The sequence below is a fragment of the Syngnathus acus genome, chromosome 17 (assembly GCF_901709675.1).
Source record: "Syngnathus acus chromosome 17, fSynAcu1.2, whole genome shotgun sequence".
NCBI classification, from domain to species: domain Eukaryota; kingdom Metazoa; phylum Chordata; class Actinopteri; order Syngnathiformes; family Syngnathidae; genus Syngnathus; species Syngnathus acus.
Window position 1 is genome coordinate 9,704,219 of NC_051102.1, and position 19,587 is coordinate 9,723,805.

Sequence of the window (19,587 nt, forward strand, 5' to 3'; positions counted from 1 at the left end):
TGGTCTGAACAACACGAGTCGTAAGATACAACTGAGAGATTTTTATTTATTTATTGTTGCATATTCAAATTTTACCTATGCGCATTCATAACAAATCCAATTTCTGCCAAACCGTCGATGAAGCCCAGGAACACAAAACCCATCAGGGCTCACTTCCCAAAACTGGTTTAAGGCGAGCTCTTCACTAACGTGTCCTGGGACTAGACCATCTACTTCTTAGACAGAAATTAGGAATCATTCTCTTTTCTACATACCTGCACATCAAGCATTATAAAAATAAGTGTAATGAGAAAATCAGAAACATAAAATTAACAGTTAAGTTCATGAATTTGTGACTTTGAACAGATTTTAACAGCGATGTATAAATGCTAAGTTCAGTCCAAATAATTAGAATTTTACATTTCGCACTAACATTTTTATCTCATCTGAATTTGTGTCCATAATTTGTTTAATTTTCAAATCCAAATGTGTTTTTACTTACCGAAAAAAAGAGGCTGGCAGAACCCTCCAAAAACATTTTGGCAAAATGAGTGAAGTAAACTATCAGTAAACTTTGTATACATTTTTGAACTGTCCCTTTAACTGTGAAAACCAAATTGAAACCTGTGTTTATATCCGCTCTAATTTTTCACTCAAGAACTCTTCCACGCTGTCCGTGTTCCACTTGAGGATGCTGAGTTCCTCGGTGATGTTCCCGTTATCGTCCAAAAGCTTTAGCACAGGATCGGAGCCTCGCACGTACTGAGAAAGTGTAGGAGGTGATGGAAGAAAAAATAAATAAAAAATAAAAAGGACAAGTGTCAGCAAGCCAAAAAAATAGAAAGTAGAATTGTCACAGGAACTTTTCTTCTGAAGAGTATTTGCAAATTTAAAAAAAAATGCTTCATTTCCTTACATGGTGCTCTAACACAAAGTTGAAATAAAAATGTGTTAGTTGTGAAAAGTGACCAGCGGGCGTCAACACTCACCTTGATCTGAAGACCCTTGAACATCTTTGGCTTGTCACCCTTGACAAAAGCTGCATGGATTAAAAAAAAATAAGGGTCAGGTCATGCATGTGTCCATTAGCGGCTCTATTTTCGCACCCGGAATTTAATTATTGACAGCTGCAAACCCTTCCGAGAAGGTCGCATCTGGAGGAGACAGTTGAGCACGCGAAACGGCTACAGCTGAAGTAAACAAAGGCTGGCCAAATGGCGCACGAGTCAACACTCGTGCCACTCCGGCACGAGATCGCATGCGGTTAATGATAACGGAACGAGGCGCAACGTTGTTGAGCAGACGGCGGGTGGTCCTCTTCCACAACAAATGGCCAAACCTTCCCAGTGGGGGCTTGAAAAGCAAACCTCAGGTGCTTAAGGCAACCTACTGATGGAAGAATTTGGACCACACCTTATTTCCTTTTTTAACACAATGCTTCCCAGTCGATTTCATTTGCAGGCTAAATATAAGCGTTGGAATATAAAACGGAATAATTGATATGTGACGTGGTAATATTTCTCAAGAGAACTCACCTTGGACTTGGGGGAACCTCCCCAATTTTCATCCGCACACCTCCAGGATGGCCCCAGCATAGAGCTGTTGACAAAGAAAAGACATGGTGGTGTCTGAGGGGAAGGCATCCGAGGCACAGACACTGCCCACACACGGAGATAAGAGGCGAGACGGCCCTGCTGGTGACAGCATGGCTGGCCTGCAGGCGTCTCCTGGCGACCACTTGCCATCATTAAGCAGAGCGAGTGAACGTGGAGCGGAGTCAACAGATGGTCGCTTTGTCATCAAACCTCCGGAGGCAATGTTAAGCAAGTTGGAGGAAAATAGAGACTCACAGCTGCCGCTTTGCAAAGGAAAAGACTTTATGTTTTGCCACATGCGGAAAATGATGCCACTCACAAAAGATGTGGACTGTAGCTATATAATAATAATACAAAATATGAAATGGAGAGCATTGTATCGAGTAAATGTGTGGCAGCCAGCTCACATGCATCTGGGTAACAGAGACTCTATATTTAAACATAGTCAACTATTATTAAGTATCATTAAGTTTAGGTGCTCAAGTATTTCTGTGAAATTGTACAAATCTAAATGCGCACGCCTTTCACGTCACCATCCGTGCAAAAGATTTAGAGAGCTAAGGAACGTTCCCATTTCCAAAGACGACTCGTTACACACCCTGTGCCTCAGCGCTTTTAATAGTCAAACACATTAGGAGTATTACTTCCTCATTAAAGCCAGCCAAGTACATCCTCCTTGCAGCTATTAAAAAGGTAGGCGGCCAGCCTAGCAGCCAGGGACAAAATGATTCAGTCTTAGGCTTGGGCGATATGGCCCTTTAAATAAAATCTCAAAAGATTTCCCTCCATCGTTTGCTTGGAGAAAAATCAATTATTTAAAACAAGTTGAGCTTTTTTTTCCCCTTTACCTCTCCTGGGATTCTCTTCATTTCTCCTGATGCCAAACAAGCTTTGAAAAGTTTATTATCACCCCCCCCCATTAACTTCCATCAACTTTTAAAAAGAATTTGTGGTTATGCGGTCAACCATAGAAAATTTACATGTGACCTGATTCGTTGATTGATCTAAGTGTAAATATTAACATATTGGGAGTGGGGGTGTTATCTGCATCTGGCTGTGTAAACTTTTCGGTCAAGGATGCAAAGTTCAAATTGGAGTGAGTTGGCGTTTCTTGTTTGTTTTTTAAGTCGGGGGAGCTGCAGTCTATACTTTTCTTTTTACCTTGCGGGCTTCCAATTGGGCTTCCTGCTGGCAGCAGTGCCTGCAGTCAGGCTGCAGCTTGGTGAGGCTGAACTCCCCAAGCAGGTCACAGGAACTGCACAGCAAATTGCTGGAGAAGCCCAGATCCCTGCAAGCTTCTGACGCCAACTCGGAGCCAAACACCGACAGCTGGAGGGAGGAAAGACAAGATGAAATGGAATATGTAAGAAGGTATGGAGAAAAAAAAAAAGAAGATTAAAATAATGTCGTGCCAAATTGACCCTCAAGCTATGACGGTCAAAATTAATAACATGCAACAGTGTACCTTGACTTTATAGAATCAGTTCACTTCTTTACAGCCCTCATGGTATTATGTATTTATACAATGCATTTTCTTTTCTAAAAGCGTGTTATCTAACTAAATAGGAGTTTCCCCATTGAGGGAATAATGAAGGATTATCTTATTTTATCTTAAAGGTGGGGGTTTTAGGGGTTGGGGGGGGGGGGGGGGGCTGGACTGGATTAATGGAAATTTTATTCATTTTACAAGTAAATTTGATTTATATACTGGGATTACAGTACATTTACGTCTAATGAGATTACATCGTAACGTTTTCTTTTAATTTGAGGTCGTCTGAACGTTTTTGAGCTCATTTCCTCACTGACTAATGATTTTTCGAACATAATTTGGCAACCTTTTAAAAAGAGGTTAGTTTGGCGTCTCTCGGTTAAATAACACGAGAAGTAGACATATTTCTCAACCTAAATCACAATATTTTCCCAGATTCACCTAAATTTATGAAAAAGAGTTGTCGAGGTTTGAGTTAGCCACGTCATATCGGCGCCCAGGCAACTATAGAATGCGATAGAACACGTTAAATTTAACACAAAATTGGGCAGTCCACGCACAGTAAAAGTACTTGTCGATCGAGCGCAACGATATAACCTCATCTTGAACGTTAACGTGTTTAACTCACCGTTTTTAAAAGCGAAAGCAGCCACAGGAGGTACACTTCCCCCGACATTTTGGAGAGTGATTGAAAAACTACAATGTCGGACCCTTGATTTAAATGAAGGAGTGTCCCACATTATGCCTGATGGGAATCGTATATATAACGAGGTTGAACTCAACTAATTCTACAACATCACCAAATAAAATACACACATGACAAGCAAGAAAATGTCAACGAATTTCTTCAGACTTTTGAATTTCACGGGCGCAATTTTTGTGTGGAATAGGCACACAAGGGAACAATTACAATCGTGGTACTTCTTCTTCGCTTAGAATTTAATCTCGTACTTTACGAGGCTGAGAAAGAAAACAGCACTCCTATAGGTCGGCGTTCGCGCTCGACGGTTCCGTTTGTCCAATCCGATGTGTACAGACAGCAGTGGCTGACGAATAGAAAGAGACCGCTTCACGGGTCCAGTCCATAGAAATTAAAATGTTCGCATTGCGTGGGTTAGCCCTTTCCTGCAATACGTTAAGCGCACACGCCATAATGCATGTGTCATATTGCTCACTCCAGGACACATCTAATACGGCGGCGTCATTGACGTACGTTTCCACGCGAAGGAGGGGCTAACGGTGGATTTTGATCTCTATGGTGGGCTCTTGATTCTGTCCAGTGGCCTGGGTGCTTTTGACAGTATGAACGGTGGAACCGTGCAAGTAAAGACTGGACACCGAGGAGCACTTGTACAAACGACCGTGGAAACCTTTTACAAGCCGCAAACCGTGCCATGCAAATGATGGAGTAGCAAAAAGAATGGGCATTTTGCATTGGAGGGGGATTTAAATATCCACGCACGCAGACGCTTTGTGCTCACCGGTTGTCTGTGCGTGTCTTCGGTGTGTTTCTTACCCACCCCCTCTCGTCTCCCCTCTTTTGGGTATGGACTGACCGCCGACTCCTTCTCCGGATGATTTGATGGGGCTGCTCAGAGTCATGATGCCGCCTAAGTTGCAGCTGCTGGCTTTGCTGGCGTTCGCCGTGGCCATGTTCTTCCTAGAGAACCAGATTCAGAAGCTGGAGGAGTCCCGCGGAAAACTCGGTAAATCCCCGCCACTACCACCCCTCAATAATATAAATAAAAGCCATCAGAAAAAAAAAGAAAAAAGATGCACGGACCATGCTTTAAGAGCGCGCAATTTGCGCAACCGCGCAATACGCGGTCATGCAGCACAAGGAGGCGTGCTCAGTATTTGTGTATTATCTTAAGATAGATAGATGAGAGTCGATACAGCGGGTTCAACCGCAGGTATTTGGAGTCTATAAAGATGACACCAAGATAAATAATTTCCAAACTTTAGCCACCTATATGACCTATAACCCGTAGTTGGTTAATTCTGAACACATCCTGAGTTAAACAGGGTGTACACACTTCTGCAACCACATTATCCCAGTTGTTTCTTCTTTACTTTACCCCTCTAAAAGAATTTTTTCCCCCTTCAATTTAGGTTTATAGTTTATAAGTTGCAATAATGGTGGGAACATGTTGATCATTTTAACTTTTGTGTGCAATACATTTTGATGGAATCATTCGGTGCAATTGATTTTTTAAGTTTAGCTGGGGTCGTGAGCGGAAGAAGAGATTCTTCACCACGTGTGTTTGTGTCCATATCTCCTTTTTATAGCGCTTAATTACCTACCTAATAGTAATTAATACATTTCCCATTCCATTTTCAGCAATAGTTTCATCAGTAGTTATTTTTATGGGGAAGCTATCAACATCATCGTCATCTCACACATCCAATTGAAAGGGAGCAGACACTGCTTTCCTTTCCAATCTCATTCCCACCTCCCATTAGGGGTCCAGTCAGTCCCAATAAAGATCTGGGACACTGCAGGATTATCTCTCTGATGCTTCCACTGTGGGGGATTTGAAGGAACAGCAGAGACACCCCCAAAGCTTTGGCTGCCACTTCAGGGTTCCATTTGCCAGTTTTTCAATAACTTTGTACGTATGCCGAAGTGGCGAGGTCATAGCAGGGTAAGCAGAGGTGTGCTAATTTCCTGGTCTTTGTGGATGTACACTTCTATACTTGAAACACCAAAGAATGCAAGAATCACTAGCTGGAAGGAAAGTAGTAATTGGTGTCTAGGATGTATGCTGAAGTGGTACATCTCAACTGATAGACTGTGATCTTTGCATTTCAGGAAGGAGCTAAGTTTAGCCTGGGTTCTTAGTTTTGGTGACAGAGTTTTCTTTGCATACACTTGACGTTGCAAGATGATTTTCCAAGGATCATGGTTTGTGGTACTGCATGACAAAAGGAATGATTGGAGAAAATAGATTTAAAAAAAAAATTAAACTGTCCAATTTACAGAACGATTAACACACCTCTTAATTGAATACTCTCTTGAAGTCCCTGCTGAGTAGTTGGAGAGTCCAAAATATTGACTTGTGACATGGTTTACTGCTGCTGTTAAACCTGGGCTGGGACACACACACACACACACACACACACAGGCGAGCACAAACGGCATTGGAACAGCCTTCTCTCTGACTGTCCACCCCCAAAAGAATTTGTCGACCTTGCAAAAAAAAATGTCCTGATGGATGACAGGAAGGCCGGCGCACACGTTTGCATACTGGCACTCCAAATTGTTTGCTGCATTGGCAAGTAATTTTGACAAAGGATTTTTGGAGGCACGGTGCTGACAGCAAAACAGCTTGATGGTCATGTGACCACCTGTTGGCACGCCTTCTATTGCTCCATCACTGAAACGGTAATAGTGATCTGTCTCTCAGTATGGCAGTAATATGAGGTGTTCTTCACAGAGGATAAACAATCGCCTATGTGTGTCGTTATAGTTCACGAGTATAGCGTCTAATCGACGTCAATTTAGGACGGGAAAAATCATATTGCGAGGGTTAAATGTGCCGACTCTGTATCCATTGATCCCAGCAGGCGCTCCCATCGGCGGCCACGCAGGTTGCACCATTTGCACCCATTAGAGGCTACCCCGCAGGGCGGACAAGCTGCGATCTGCTTTCGAGCTAATTGCGCTTCGGAGGTTTGACCGAGGAGTCTCCTGCATTCCAATGACACGGCCATGCAGCCAGGCGCCCCGCTGTGGGCGTCGTCCATTATTCTGACACTCCTTCTCTGCGGCTGCTTATCGGCTGGCTCTGCGCCGACAAAGACTAAAATAACGTTCGGTGGCAACTTTCGGTTGCTTTGATACAAACTCAGTTTAGTCACTTTTTTTTTTCTTTCTTTTACCTGAAGCTCGCCTTGAGACAAAATTCCTACAGGTCTACCGGTGATAAGTGCTGCAGTGCAGTAACTAAGCAGGAGATGCTTGGTTTCCAGAAGGAGAATTTTTGTCAAACTGTCGTCATAGTTTTTTTTTTTTAATTAAATCTCCTTCCAGATATTCAGAAACAGAGAAACAATTTCTAATCTATTGTGTGGAGATACGCGTTTAATGACACAGGCCTCCCTGTGATCAAATTCAGTGCAGCGCAAGACTTGAATGTTTTTTTTTTGTTTTTTTTGCCTCAGAAGGTCTCGGCTTGGAATTGGACTTAGTTATGCTGTCTGCTGTAGTCAAGCAATCCAAAGGACCTGAGGCAGAAATTTTCTGGAAAAGAAAATTGGTCAAGCACTGCTGCCTCCAGTGATTTAAAAAAGTGTTTCCCAACATTTATTGAGCCAAGGTGCATGTTTTACGTTAGAAAAGCAAGTACGTTGTAATCTAGAACATTTACCAGCTCCTTGCGCATTTCTCAACTCCTAACTTCAATTTCAACACGTTCAGTTCATTTGACAACATTTCAGTTCCCCCTCCCTGTCTCTCGAAATTGCATTCTGTAGTCGTTAATATAATGTTCTTCTCCTTTCATGACTCAGTTTCTTCAGTTTGCTTTGACCTCTCTGTGACACCACACGTCTTCCCCGAGGGCTGTAAAGCCTGCACGAGTCATTTGCTTCCACGCTGCATGTTGGCATCCGCTACTTTAGGCAGCCAGTCGCCCAGATTAGCTCTGTCACTCTTTTGCAACATACCAGTGGAGCTGCTAATGAAGAAGGGGGGGGCACTGTGGCGATGGACGTAGAGGTGTTGGCGATAGATTTGCGGCACAGTGGTGTGTTTTGAACATGTTCAAACACTCCCCCAAAAAATTACTTGTAGTGTTTATAAGAGGCGGGGTGGGTGACATTAGCTAATGTATGCGTGAGTGTTTTGACGTGAGCTGTGGCTAACAGCAGATCCTTCATAAATTGTTCCCATTTGTTTCGCTGTTCTTCCGATGTTCTGTAAACAGCCCAAAAGCAATTACAGTAAACTATAAAAAAAAAAAAAGATGATTGCGTGGGTGCAAATGATGAACTGCGACGTTGCAGAGGAACACTGGATGTGACTTCACCGTAATAACACGACCCCCCTGAGGGTATTCCTTACCTACGATGTGGCCCATGATGAAAACAAGTTTGACACCCGTGATTTATGGGGACTGGCCTGCTCTTTGTCTAGTTGCTTTTGTGCCACGTAGTGCACAATGCAGCAAGTCCACCAATGCTGCATTGGCTGGCTCTAGCAGGAGGATGACAGACAGGCTAATCAAAGTGTTACGGACAGCTTGCATCCCCCACCCTTCTGCGACACCATCACTCTGATGTTGCCGTCGCTGCTCCTAGCTGGCATCTCCCCAACCCCCTTTTCCTCCTCACCGTCTTTCCTCCATCATTTTGCTGATGTTGGCCAGAGGTGGCGGCTCGGTGAGCTCGCTCGCTGGCGCTCCTCGAACAAGAATGGACTGCTCTCACCTTGCACCAAAATTCCTCCAGCCTGCATTTATGTCAAACGAGTAGGAGGAAGTTGGAGTGGCAGCAGATAGTTGAAAATATAGAGTTGTCGTATCATGGGAGAAAGTGATGCCTGGAGCATGATTGTTGAAGTGAATTTTTGGCCTTCCTCTTATTCTGGCTGATCGGCTATATTTGAACACAAACGGCGCGGCAACACATACGCACCGAGCATATCACAAGACTCATATTTATATATTTTTATACTCTTCAAAAAAAAAAAAAAATAGTACTGCAGTTTTGGTCGTGTTTTGAGTCTATTTTTGAAACTGAAACTTTCCCATTTTTACCAAGTTGTTTCCAAAACACCCCCCAACTCTCCTCACTCCCTTTTTAATGAAGACGAAAGCCATAGGATCAATTTTGAACTCGGCGAGTCTCACGCCGTGCTGTCGAAGCCTGCGGCTTTTTGACAGATGATGAAGCTAGCTGTTGTAAACACGCGACAGCAGGTGTCGGTTCCCACTCTTCCTCCCTGCTCACTTTGCTTCCCCCCCCCCCACTCCCGCCTCAATCAACTCCCCAACAAATGGAGATGAAGTCACATCTCATATCAACTTCCTCTAATGCCAGCGCTCTCACGCAGCTCCCGCAGGATCAGTCGTTGTGAACATCTTCATGTACGCAATTTGCCGTCCGTTGAAATGTGCGTCCAAGTGCCTAAGGTTTTTATTTTCCTCCCATGTAACACATCTTCAATGGCAATGCTTTGTCTCCCTTTACTAATTTAGATGGCCCTGTGTATGCATGGGTGTGTGTGTGTGTTCCATAGACTGATTGTCAATCTCTTGGCTGGGCGCCTGGATCGATATTGAGACAATCCCCATTTCGCGCTCTATGCGGAGAATTAACTTGGATCAAAAAGTCAAAGTCAAAGTCTGCTTTATTGTCAATTTCTTCACATGCCAAGACACATAAAGAAATCGAAATATGAAAAATGAGCACTCTACGGATAAAAGTATTGGGACACTTGACGACTATGCCCTCCGAAAAGCAAACGGCTCATTTGGGGGCAATGAGCGTCTCGGGAGTACAAATGGATTCGGGATCACACTACAGCTACACGCCATCCCCCAGCATCTTTATCAGAAAGCGCGAGTGGAGATGAAAAAAACAGAAGGGCGAGAGACGAGGTGATGATAATCGTTGCGGCCGTGTTTGCTACAAGTGGCTTCTGATTCGGCGGCGTGCTATTCCCGGCCGCGTTGGTCCCCCGCTCACCGTTACCTCTATGAATAGCCGTTGTCTGCTCATTCTAATAGAGTGCCGCGTTTTCCCCCGACTCCTATGTATGCATTATTAATCATCTCTTACTGGGCCGGGAGGCGGCGAGCATCACGTACAGTGTTTGGGGTTGTAACGTGCTACCGAATACAAATGATTATGATGCAAATAGTGTTTATGTGGAGGAAAGCGTGTTTTATTTCTCTTCTGTTTTGTCCTAAACACTGACCTCCAGCTCTAAATCGTAATATTTGAAAAGTCACGCAAGAGTCTTCGGCAAGGTTGCATTGCGTCCGTACAAAGTGTCACAGCCGCGCGCCTTTACTTAGCGAGCCCGGGGGAGCCATCGAATCTGCCATCTGTGTAAATTGCGCCGTAATCTCATCCGACGGCTTGTTGCTCGTGAGCGAGGCTAAACGCGGCCTTCCTCTCCTCGTTTCACGTTTGCAGCCTGCTGGCTTGGATGGCACACGAGATGTATTAAAGAGGAGAGCGACGGGTGTAAGCGCGATTATCATCCCTGCCTCGCCGGGATTCTTATCATTAGTCAAGAAGCATGTCTTGCATTTGCGCCAGCAATTATTGATGGGCCGCATGTGGCTGGCTCTTACTTAGCGCACCCTTTGGCGAAGCATCTTGTGGTTCAATCTTAATACAGAGTACCTCGATTCACGAGTTAAATCCGTAATGCAATCACGCTCGTAACTCAATTTACTCCCGTGTTGAAATGATCCCCCCCCCCAAATTGAAATGCTTTAATGAATTTTTTAATGCAGATACTACACAGATTTTTTTGGGATGTACTTCTTCAACTCTGCATAGCAACTCAGTTCAAGCATCCAACTTTGGAGTCTTTTCACTAAAAACAGCCGATTACCAAAATAGCCACAGTAGCGTCTTTGTCCTTTATGACTGTCAAGTGACTAATCGCGGACAGGCAACATTCAAATGACGTCGTCTGTTGGCACCGACAAAACCGCCTTTGTGTCTGGTCTTACCGAAATTGGAGGAATGCGTCGTCCCACCAAAACGCTCTTGTTCTCCGCGTGCTGCATCATCATCCTGTCAACAGGGAAAAAGTCATTTTTGAAAAAGTGAGCCAGATGACCTTTGCATAGGAGAGTGTGAGGATTGTTATACGCTCTGTTATTTAGCCTGTATAGTGTGTTTTGCATTACGGGATAGCATTAAGCTAGCAGACATTTGCTGAATGAAAGAAACTTGAAGCTTTTCAACGGAAGGGACTTCAGTGATTGGCTAACGGCGATCAATGACGAAAACACTCACAATAATTTTCCGACATACTCCGTTTAGTTTTATTTTACGTTTGTCATGTTTGTCGTATAACCGTTCAAGCCTGCCGAGGGAGTCGCAGCAGCAGTCGATGAACAGCATTTTTTTTGATAAAGCAGCGAGCTGGCCTGCCAGGTCTCCGCTCTGTCATCCGTCATTGATTTTGCAATCGGGCGGCATCCGAGCAGAACGGCGAAAGCTGCGCACCCCAGCCGGGGGAGCCGATAGCCAATCTCGATTACCCGCCTAACCCAAGGCCTCGGTTCAAGAGGCGAACCCTCCCCCGGATTGGAGCGAGAAGCCCCGGCCATGATGGATTTATGATCTGCTTAGGCAAAGCGTCATCCCATCTCCTTCACTTTTAGCATCCCATCCCGAGTGGCGCCGGTACATGACGGGCCGTCTCATTTGAACAGATCTGGTGGCAAAATATGAATGATGACTCCAAATGGTCGTCTCTAATCGGCTGCGAAATTGCCTCAGTAAATACGTTGGGACTACAAGCGCTCCGTCTCCCCGCTGTCGGTGGGTGAGAATGAAAAGCGGCAGGGTAATAGGCTTGTAGTTGTCACAGTGTTTAAGACCCGTGTTGGATTCACGCTTCATAATTGGCTTTTAATGCACAGAGATGACTCGAGGGGGAGGAAGTGGCAGAAATGGCCAATGAAAGGCGGCCCGCTGTGTGGCCAGAGTAATTCGGGCTTTTGTCCTCTAATTAAATGACCTCAGATGGGAGCGCTAAGCTTGGTTTTGTGCCTATGTGTGCTGCCCCCTGATATGGAAGTTTGTGCCAAGGCGTCTGGTAATGAATGAGGCGTCTACTACAAAGCCCAAGAAGCTGGCTTTGTCCTTGTGGCCTGTTTGGAAACTCGGTTAAAAAAAAAAAAAAAAACACAGTGTGTCTTTAGCGAGAGCGTTTGTGGGGCCTCTTAGCATAGTTTGGACGTTGTTGGTAGGGATAGGATTGGCTCTCAAGCTTTCGTCATTGTTCTTCTGAAAAGTCTGGGAGCCCTCGAAGCACCCCGGAGCCTTCCAGAAGGCCAGGTTAGTGTTAATATGCGTTTGTCACTCAAGACCAGCCGTCAGAAGGAAACAGGAAAGACTTATTCAGTCTACATATTATGAACTTGAGCATTGCCCTTGTGGAATAATACAATGAGGCTGAATACAAATTTCTGAATACAAAATTGAAAGCATTTCTTTTGAATTTTTTTCCTTGCAAGCTGTTTTAAAACACTTTGTCCAATCTTTAAGGACCCACAAAATATTGAATGTGACAATGTCCTACCATGAAAAAAAAAAAGGACTTTCTTCAATTCTTTCATAACCAGCCAGACAAACGTGCAAACATTCCTCCACATGATGATGAATGTGAAGCCAACGTGCTATCAGAGCGTTATTCCGCTTAAAAGCCTTTCGATGCCTGCCGCTCGACTGCCATGTAATATTTATGGCCTGGCGTTGTCGCAGCGTCATTCGTTTGAAGATCGCAGCCAGCTTTCCGAGCGCCCCGCTTGCAAAAACTAATACCGCAAAGGACACACGGGAGCCCGGGGCCGTAAAATCTGACCGTCGCGACTGCTACCGGCGTTGGCAGCCGTGTGAATGAACATCTCCGTTCCAATTGTTGCTGCGTGCCAGACACCATTTTGTGGCCGGGAGCAGCGCGGCTCCATCTGTAACCAGATAGAACTTTGATCAGAGGCTTGCATTTATAGCTGCATAGACAGGTGGAAGGAGGAAATGAGGAATACAGTAACGTACCCCCCCCCCCCCTCAAGTCCTGTTCCTGGACTCAAGAAGACCAACCCCCCTGCTATAAAGGTGGCAAGGCAGTGACAACTACGAGCTCCCACGATTATTAGCGCTTCCCGTGATGTGCTGCCTCTCCTTCTCACACACTCACACACGCGCAATCCTCTCGGTCGTCCTTTCTGCCGGCTTCTCTGAGCATTGTCAGTCCGCCGTGAATTCAGATGAAGAAAAGCCCGCAGGCAACAAAAGCGAGAGGCTGCTTTTGTGCGCAATCTATTCACACAAGTCCAGTTTACACACACCAACCTTCCGCCCTCCTCATTTGGAGTGAATTGATGTCCCGTCTCACGTCCGCTAGCTTTCAAATAACTGTCACCTTCCAGCCAAAGTGCCAACCTCTCACCCCTCGGCCTGTCACCTCTGGCTCTCTCGTCTCGCTGCTTTTCGTCATTTTTATCTGTCGAGCCCGGTAGTTAAATCTTGGTGCAGTCAATCAAGTCAAGCTATCCTAAACTGGTTGAATGCGTTAGTCCGACCAAAATCGCAATTTGTGGCAGTGACCGTTTCCAGTAACCTACAATTATTATTATTTTTTTTGCATTGTATAAACAAATTTACAATTGGCTCAATAGCTGACTGGAAATAATAGCTTTAGCCGAATAACAGGCCTGTGAGACATTTAGCACGCTGATTGCCAGAATAAACAAAGACGGAGCATGTGGGCAGAGAGCAGAGGAAAGCACCCCAAATATTCTGCCAACTCACCAATAAACATAAATATATTATCACAGTATCCATTCCCTGTATCGTTCTGAGAGCTGCTGCAAAACAAATTTTTTTTTACCTTCTATTTTTTTTTCATAGAAATACACGGCAAGCCCTGAGGCAGCACAGCAGTTTGGTATAAATTTGAGCAAGTCTATGAAACTCCCTGTCATGCTTCCAGAGCGAGCCATCGCCCGGCACGAGGTACGGGAGATCGAGCAGCGGCACACGCAAGACGGCCTGCGGGAGCGGGACTCGTCATGGGCGTCCGTTTCCGAGAGCGACGACGACGTGGTCATCATTTATAACCGCGTGCCGAAGACGGCCAGCACTTCCTTCACCAACATCGCCTACGACCTGTGTGGGAGGAACCATTACCATGTCCTGCACATCAACACCACAAAGAACAACCCCGTCATGTCCATACAGGACCAGGTCACAATCGATCTGATTATGATTCGCTGTCCGCATTCTAACACGCTAATAATTGTTTTTGCGCGGTTCAGGTACGGTTTGTAAAGAATGTGACTGAATGGCGGGAAATGAAGCCAGCTTTCTACCACGGCCATGTCTCCTTCCTGGACTTCACCAAGTAAGAACGTGTGCATTTGACTCCTCCTTGTGGTGATTAAGTGCTCGAGACGTGCACAGAGGCAGCCAGGGAGCATTTTCGCTTCATGCTCATTATTTAAATCATCATCAGAATTGTGATTTTATTCCGAATCAAATAAATACAAAATTGTTCTTTGTAGGCCTACATGTAAAATTGTTTATTTTATGAATATTTGTGTGTTAGTATTTTTAACAAATCAGTCAACTAATTATTTAACGAGGTAGAAAAAAATCAATGTAAAATATTTAATTTTAATAGCAACTAATTTAGTAATATAATACCTAAATAGATAACTAAATAACTAATTAAAATTGTAATTACTAATTATCACTAATTATTTAATGAGGTAAAAAAACTGTAAAATATTTAATTTAAATAGCAACTAATTTAGTAACATATTGATAAAAGTAAAATATTGACTGAATAAACGATGAAGAATTCTAATGAATGAAACGCGCAGGTCAAAACATCACTGTCGTGTTCCGTTTTCTAAATGACTTTTTTTCTAACCCAAGTAAGTTTTTTTTTCAGGTTTGGGCTGAAGGTGAAGCCGATCTACATAAACGTCATCAGGGACCCCATCGAAAGGCTGGTTTCCTATTATTACTTTTTGCGTTTCGGAGATGACTACCGACCCGGCTTGAGGCGCAGGAAACAAGGAGACAAAAAGGTCCAAGGACACTCCTGCACTTAGTCGTGTATGTAAAATGAAATGATTAATTTCAACTTTGTGCCAACGTTTCAGACATTTGATGAATGCGTATCGGCCGGCGGCTCCGACTGCGCCCCTGAGAAGCTTTGGCTCCAGATTCCCTTTTTCTGCGGGCACTACTCCGAATGCTGGTCAGTGGTGACAATGACAAAATTGCATTAAGCAGTGTGACAAGTATTTCCAGCAGAGACAATTAAACTGCTCTTGATTGTTGCATTTTTTTTTGTATAAAACACCTTTTTCCTTTTTTACAAATACTTCCACCTACACAGAATTTTAATTTAGTCTCTATCCTTTTGTCTTAATCCTTCCCTGTTATCTTTCCTCCATTCCCTTATCTTCTCCTGTGAGCGTTTCTCCACACACGCGGGATTTAAAAATGCAAACGTTTGTCTTTTTGCAGGAACGTGGGTAGCCAGTGGGCTCTGGAGCAGGCGAAATACAACCTGGTGAATGAGTACATGTTGGTCGGAGTGACGGAAGAGCTGGAGGACTTTGTCATGATGCTGGAGTCGGCTCTGCCACGCTTCTTTAAAGGAGCCACCGAACTGTACAAAACAGGTGCGCGTCCGAGCTGCTAACCATCATTTTGTAAGAGCACTTTTTTCTTTTTTTTTGGAAGACCCCATTTGCCTTCAAGCAACCTTTACGGATTACCATAAACTGGCTTACACACATTTTACAAGCACAATGGTAGCTGCTAGTTTTAGGATTAAAGAATGAAATCCTGATAAGATATTAAATATGCTGTGAACAAACCATTGTCGAGACAATTTTGCAGCCCCAAAATATCACCGTATTAGATGAGGATTGATTTAATCCCTTTTGAAAAATGATTAGAAAGCAGGGAGGCTACATCGAAGATTTAGTTTGTCATTGCTTTTACGATGACGCATTTTCTCAATATCCCTGATGCTTATTCATAGCAGCGGCTGGAAAGTGTAAATTGACTTACAAGCTTGGTCACGGATCCGTTGAAGCTTGTAAATCAAGGTATCGCCGTACGGTTTTCAGATACCTGAGGCGCACCTCTAAAAATATATTTGCATGTCAGGGTGTTAAGTCTTGTTAATAACGTGACTCATTAGGAAGATCAAATTTCCTGTCTGGTCATATAACCTTCTCTTCTGCATTCCCCTCACTTGAGTCTTGTGATGGATGTCATAACCGGGAGCGCTCCAGCCTTGCATCACCTCAGCGCCGATAAATGTTAAGCACTTTCCAAATATAGACGTTTTCTTCGTCGGTGTAATCGTTGAAGAGAAGCGACATTGGCGAATTGGATGAAGCGAGAGAGAGAGAGAAAAAAAAAAAAAACTGTGGTGAAAGTGAAGACAGCTTTCTGCTTTGTGACCTTCTTGCCTCCTTGTTTAATCATGTTTAATTAGTGTGTGAGCAGATCCCAGCAATTACCAATCGCTCAGTGAAACCTGGCAAGTGGTCGATAAGCCTCATTTAATCAAGACCGATCAGCATTTTTCTATTTTTAGGACTCGTGCGCACATACTGTACGGCTGTATTTAATTCCACGTTATCTACGTGTCGATTGTGATGTTTTTTTTAGCTCACCGTTATCTTCACGGCTAGCCTTGAGTCCCGCTCTTTCTTGTGATCACAGGGAAGAAATCCCACTTGAGGAAGACCAGCGAGAAGAAGCCGCCCACCAGGGAGTCCACGGCCAAACTGCAGCAGTCGGCCATCTGGAAGATGGAGAACGAGTTCTATGAGTTTGCCCTGGAGCAGTTCCAGTTTGTCAGGGCCCACGCGGTGCGGGAAAAGGATGGCGAACTCTACATGTTGCCGCAAAACTTCTTCTATGAGAAGATCTACCCCAAAAACTAACCAGGGTGGGGATGTATACACAGAGAGGTTTGGAGGAGGACGCAAGGATGAGATGTCCAAGTGTCCTCTGGTGGAAACTACTTGAGTGAGCTCGTGCTGTGGACATAGGACAGCGCATGCCACCGGATTGCTCACACATGGGGATGGCCAAGCTCGTGTTTGGTCCCCGTCCCTGCAGGTCAGCGGCTTCCTTTCACTTCCATGTCAGCGATCTATAGAAGGCCCGGAGAGCTATGACGGGAGACCAGGAGTCGCTCAGTCCCAAATGGCCGAGACAAAACATCTACATCCGCTATGTGCTGTTTGGTTGTGTTTAGCCATTTGAGCTACAGAGTTCCCCCTTAATATTGCGGTCCATCATTCGCAACGCTGTTATAATTCCATCATTTTTTTTTTTTTTTTTTAATATAGAAGCATTGGTGAAACCCCGCTCTTTGCTGTGGGTTTAGGAACTGAGCCCTTTAATCCAGCTTGTCTAGATACTACAAGTTGGCAGCAAAGCACTATGTTTGTCTAAATCAAACTCCTTCTGTCACTATAACATAGTTCATTGGTGCCAAGATGCCACAAGATGGCAGCAAAGCAATACTTTTATTGCTTTGGCCTATCTTGTGGCATCGGGCGGGATAAAACAAAACAAGTGAATAATTTTCCCCGCGAATGACTGAATAGGTTCCACAGAAAAACAAAACACACACTTCGTGAATAGCAAAACACGAATAGGTAGGGCTTTACAGTATTGTCTTTTGGATGTGAACATGGAAAATTACCGAGCTATAGTATTTGGACTTCTTCTGAAATCTTAAAAGAAAGAAATCAGTGTGTATGTTTTATACCGTGTGTTTTCGTTGGCTCTGGTAAGTGTGCAGCTTTATAGCCTGGCCATTTCTTTACATGCGCTTTTATTACAGTGTGTATGAAGGAACACAATGAAGATGCTGCTTGCTGTAAATATACATTTCAGTACATGAAGGTGAGATTGGTTCCTGCTGGAAATTAGCTTGATTTATATACATATATTTAATTACAGCGAGTCTGTGTGTTTGTAACTACTCGGTAAATTGTCCTGCTGTATATAACTGATTTCGTTTGTTATGCTGAAAATCCCAATGGCCTGAGGACTAACTGCCACCTTTTGGAAAATAACAATGTGACATCTGAAGAAGAATTCTCGACACTTTTTTTTGCAGTTGCAATCACAACCCATTGCATCATTTGAATGGTCATTTTGGTGTGCCTTCCTTGTGCCCAGAACAGTGCTGCAGCTGTGTCTGATACAAAATAAAACAACATGGCTGTGTTATTTAATGCTTTTCTGGGGGTCAGTACGAAGTGGTGCTTGGATGTTCTTTAGTCGTATGTGGAACATGGGGGCCGGGGGGGGGCATCAAATGTATTATGAAAAGCCATTTGAGCATTTATTTGATATCCAGTGTAAGATTGTACTAGAGGACCAAAGGTGGGGAAGGGGGGAAAAAAAACTAGGATTGTAAAACAGTCACTGATTTGTCTTAACAGGTGAGGGAACGTTTTACAAGTGGTGACCAATAGAGGGCGTCAGAGAGCTGTTGTTTTCAGTAAAGTTCCAATCACACTATTTCACTCATGTCTTGATTTGTTTTGCCATGATTTATTAGTAAGGCTTACGTTTGAATATAATTTAAAATTGTTTTGAAGTGATACGCCACAAAAAAAAAACAGTTTTAGGATGAGAAGAATAAAATGATGCGAGTGACAGTGCGACTGTGACAGTTTATGTGAGCTAAAGCCCTTCCACTCATCTGGGCTCATATAATCCGTGGCTAGTCATCAATAGTGGGACTGATCCCGCTTAATCTCATATTGTAGTCCAGTAAGAGCTTCCCAGTTTTGGCCTTATGACACATAAGTAGTACGCCCATCCTCACTTTCAGTCTGGACGTGTGAGCAGTCGGTCGCATTCAGAGCAAAATGCTTCGGTTTCAACAGTCACTCATCTGTTTTCTATCATGGAGATGCTTTCCGTCCATTTTCATAGCTGACAAATATGCGGTGGCTATGAAATGAAATTTCAACCTCAAACACGATTATGATTATAATCATTTACATTTGCATGCTCGCCACGCGAAATGAACCTATAGTGGGAATCTTCACCTTTGCGAAACATGTTCGGCAGCATTTGGAGTGGCGACATATGGTTGAAATTCCTGAAAAACCAGGGACGCCACAATGTCACGGGGAAGATTCCAAAAGCTGTCTGGAAAACCACACATTTTCAGTTTTAAGACTGAACATTCAGAACAACAGCAATTTCCTGCCAGCTCAATTAAACTAACCAATCATTATATTACTCTTATCCAAAGAAATAATCCATTTTATTGTGGGCAAACAGCCAGGGACCAATGTGGCTGCCGAGAGAATGATTGCGCAGTCTTGCAGATGCTGCTTAACCCGCCGACGTCTGCAATGTGACAGTTGCTCCGAACGTGATGTCGGAGTTGCCAAGCCAGCTGGATGACGAAACCAAAGGACAAGCGCTGGAGTCGTGTCCTCTGGGGCCGCAGCGTGACATGTCACACCTCGCTGGGAAGACTGGATTATCTAAATCGCTACCAAACAGCCCTCACATGTCTGGGACTGGAAGCTCTTTGTGCTCTTACTGCTATTGCTCAAATACAACAACACTGTGGTTTCATAAAATGAACATGGTCTTCTTCATTTAAAAAAAACCCAGAGAGATCTAGTCGGGTAAATGTATTTACCTTGTGCAACCATCAGTCCTGTTTCCATGTCTCCATGGTGAGCGTCCTCAGAGGCTGGTGGAGGGGGACAGGTGCTCAGGACAGGATGTGCTGTGAATCATCATTCTGAT

At 44.1% G+C, this 19,587-nt stretch overlaps 2 protein-coding genes across 3 annotated transcripts; one reads left to right on the top strand and one right to left on the bottom strand.

Annotated features, from left to right (window-relative positions):
- Positions 1-31: 31 nt before the first annotated feature.
- On the bottom strand, positions 32-3,819 carry selenof (selenoprotein F). Its single transcript, XM_037276636.1, has 5 exons — positions 3,692-3,819; positions 2,736-2,903; positions 1,515-1,578; positions 969-1,018; positions 32-741 (listed from the first exon to the last, which is right to left on the bottom strand). Exons 1-5 carry the CDS (start codon positions 3,737-3,739, stop codon positions 610-612), a joined length of 462 nt encoding a protein of 153 aa, XP_037132531.1. The 5' UTR covers positions 3,740-3,819; the 3' UTR covers positions 32-609.
- On the top strand, positions 2,856-18,039 carry hs2st1a (heparan sulfate 2-O-sulfotransferase 1a). Of its 2 annotated transcripts, XM_037276631.1 has the most exons (8): positions 2,856-2,945; positions 4,660-4,769; positions 13,751-14,004; positions 14,076-14,161; positions 14,714-14,852; positions 14,928-15,025; positions 15,298-15,455; positions 16,513-18,039. In XM_037276631.1, exons 1-8 carry the CDS (start codon positions 2,929-2,931, stop codon positions 16,734-16,736), a joined length of 1,086 nt encoding a protein of 361 aa, XP_037132526.1. In that variant the 5' UTR covers positions 2,856-2,928; the 3' UTR covers positions 16,737-18,039. The 2 variants fall into 2 exon arrangements, with proteins under 2 accessions (XP_037132526.1, XP_037132527.1); XM_037276632.1 differs by lacking the exon at positions 2,856-2,945 and having other exon boundaries at positions 4,197-4,769.
- Positions 18,040-19,587: the final 1,548 nt, after the last annotated feature.

Bases quoted from the DNA above. Each gene is read 5' to 3' on its own strand.
- hs2st1a (XM_037276631.1), top strand. The intron at 14,005-14,075 runs GTCACAATCGAT...TGCGCGGTTCAG, and splicing joins TCATGTCCATACAGGACCAG to GTACGGTTTGTAAAGAATGT. The intron at 15,456-16,512 runs GTGCGCGTCCGA...TTGTGATCACAG, and splicing joins CACCGAACTGTACAAAACAG to GGAAGAAATCCCACTTGAGG.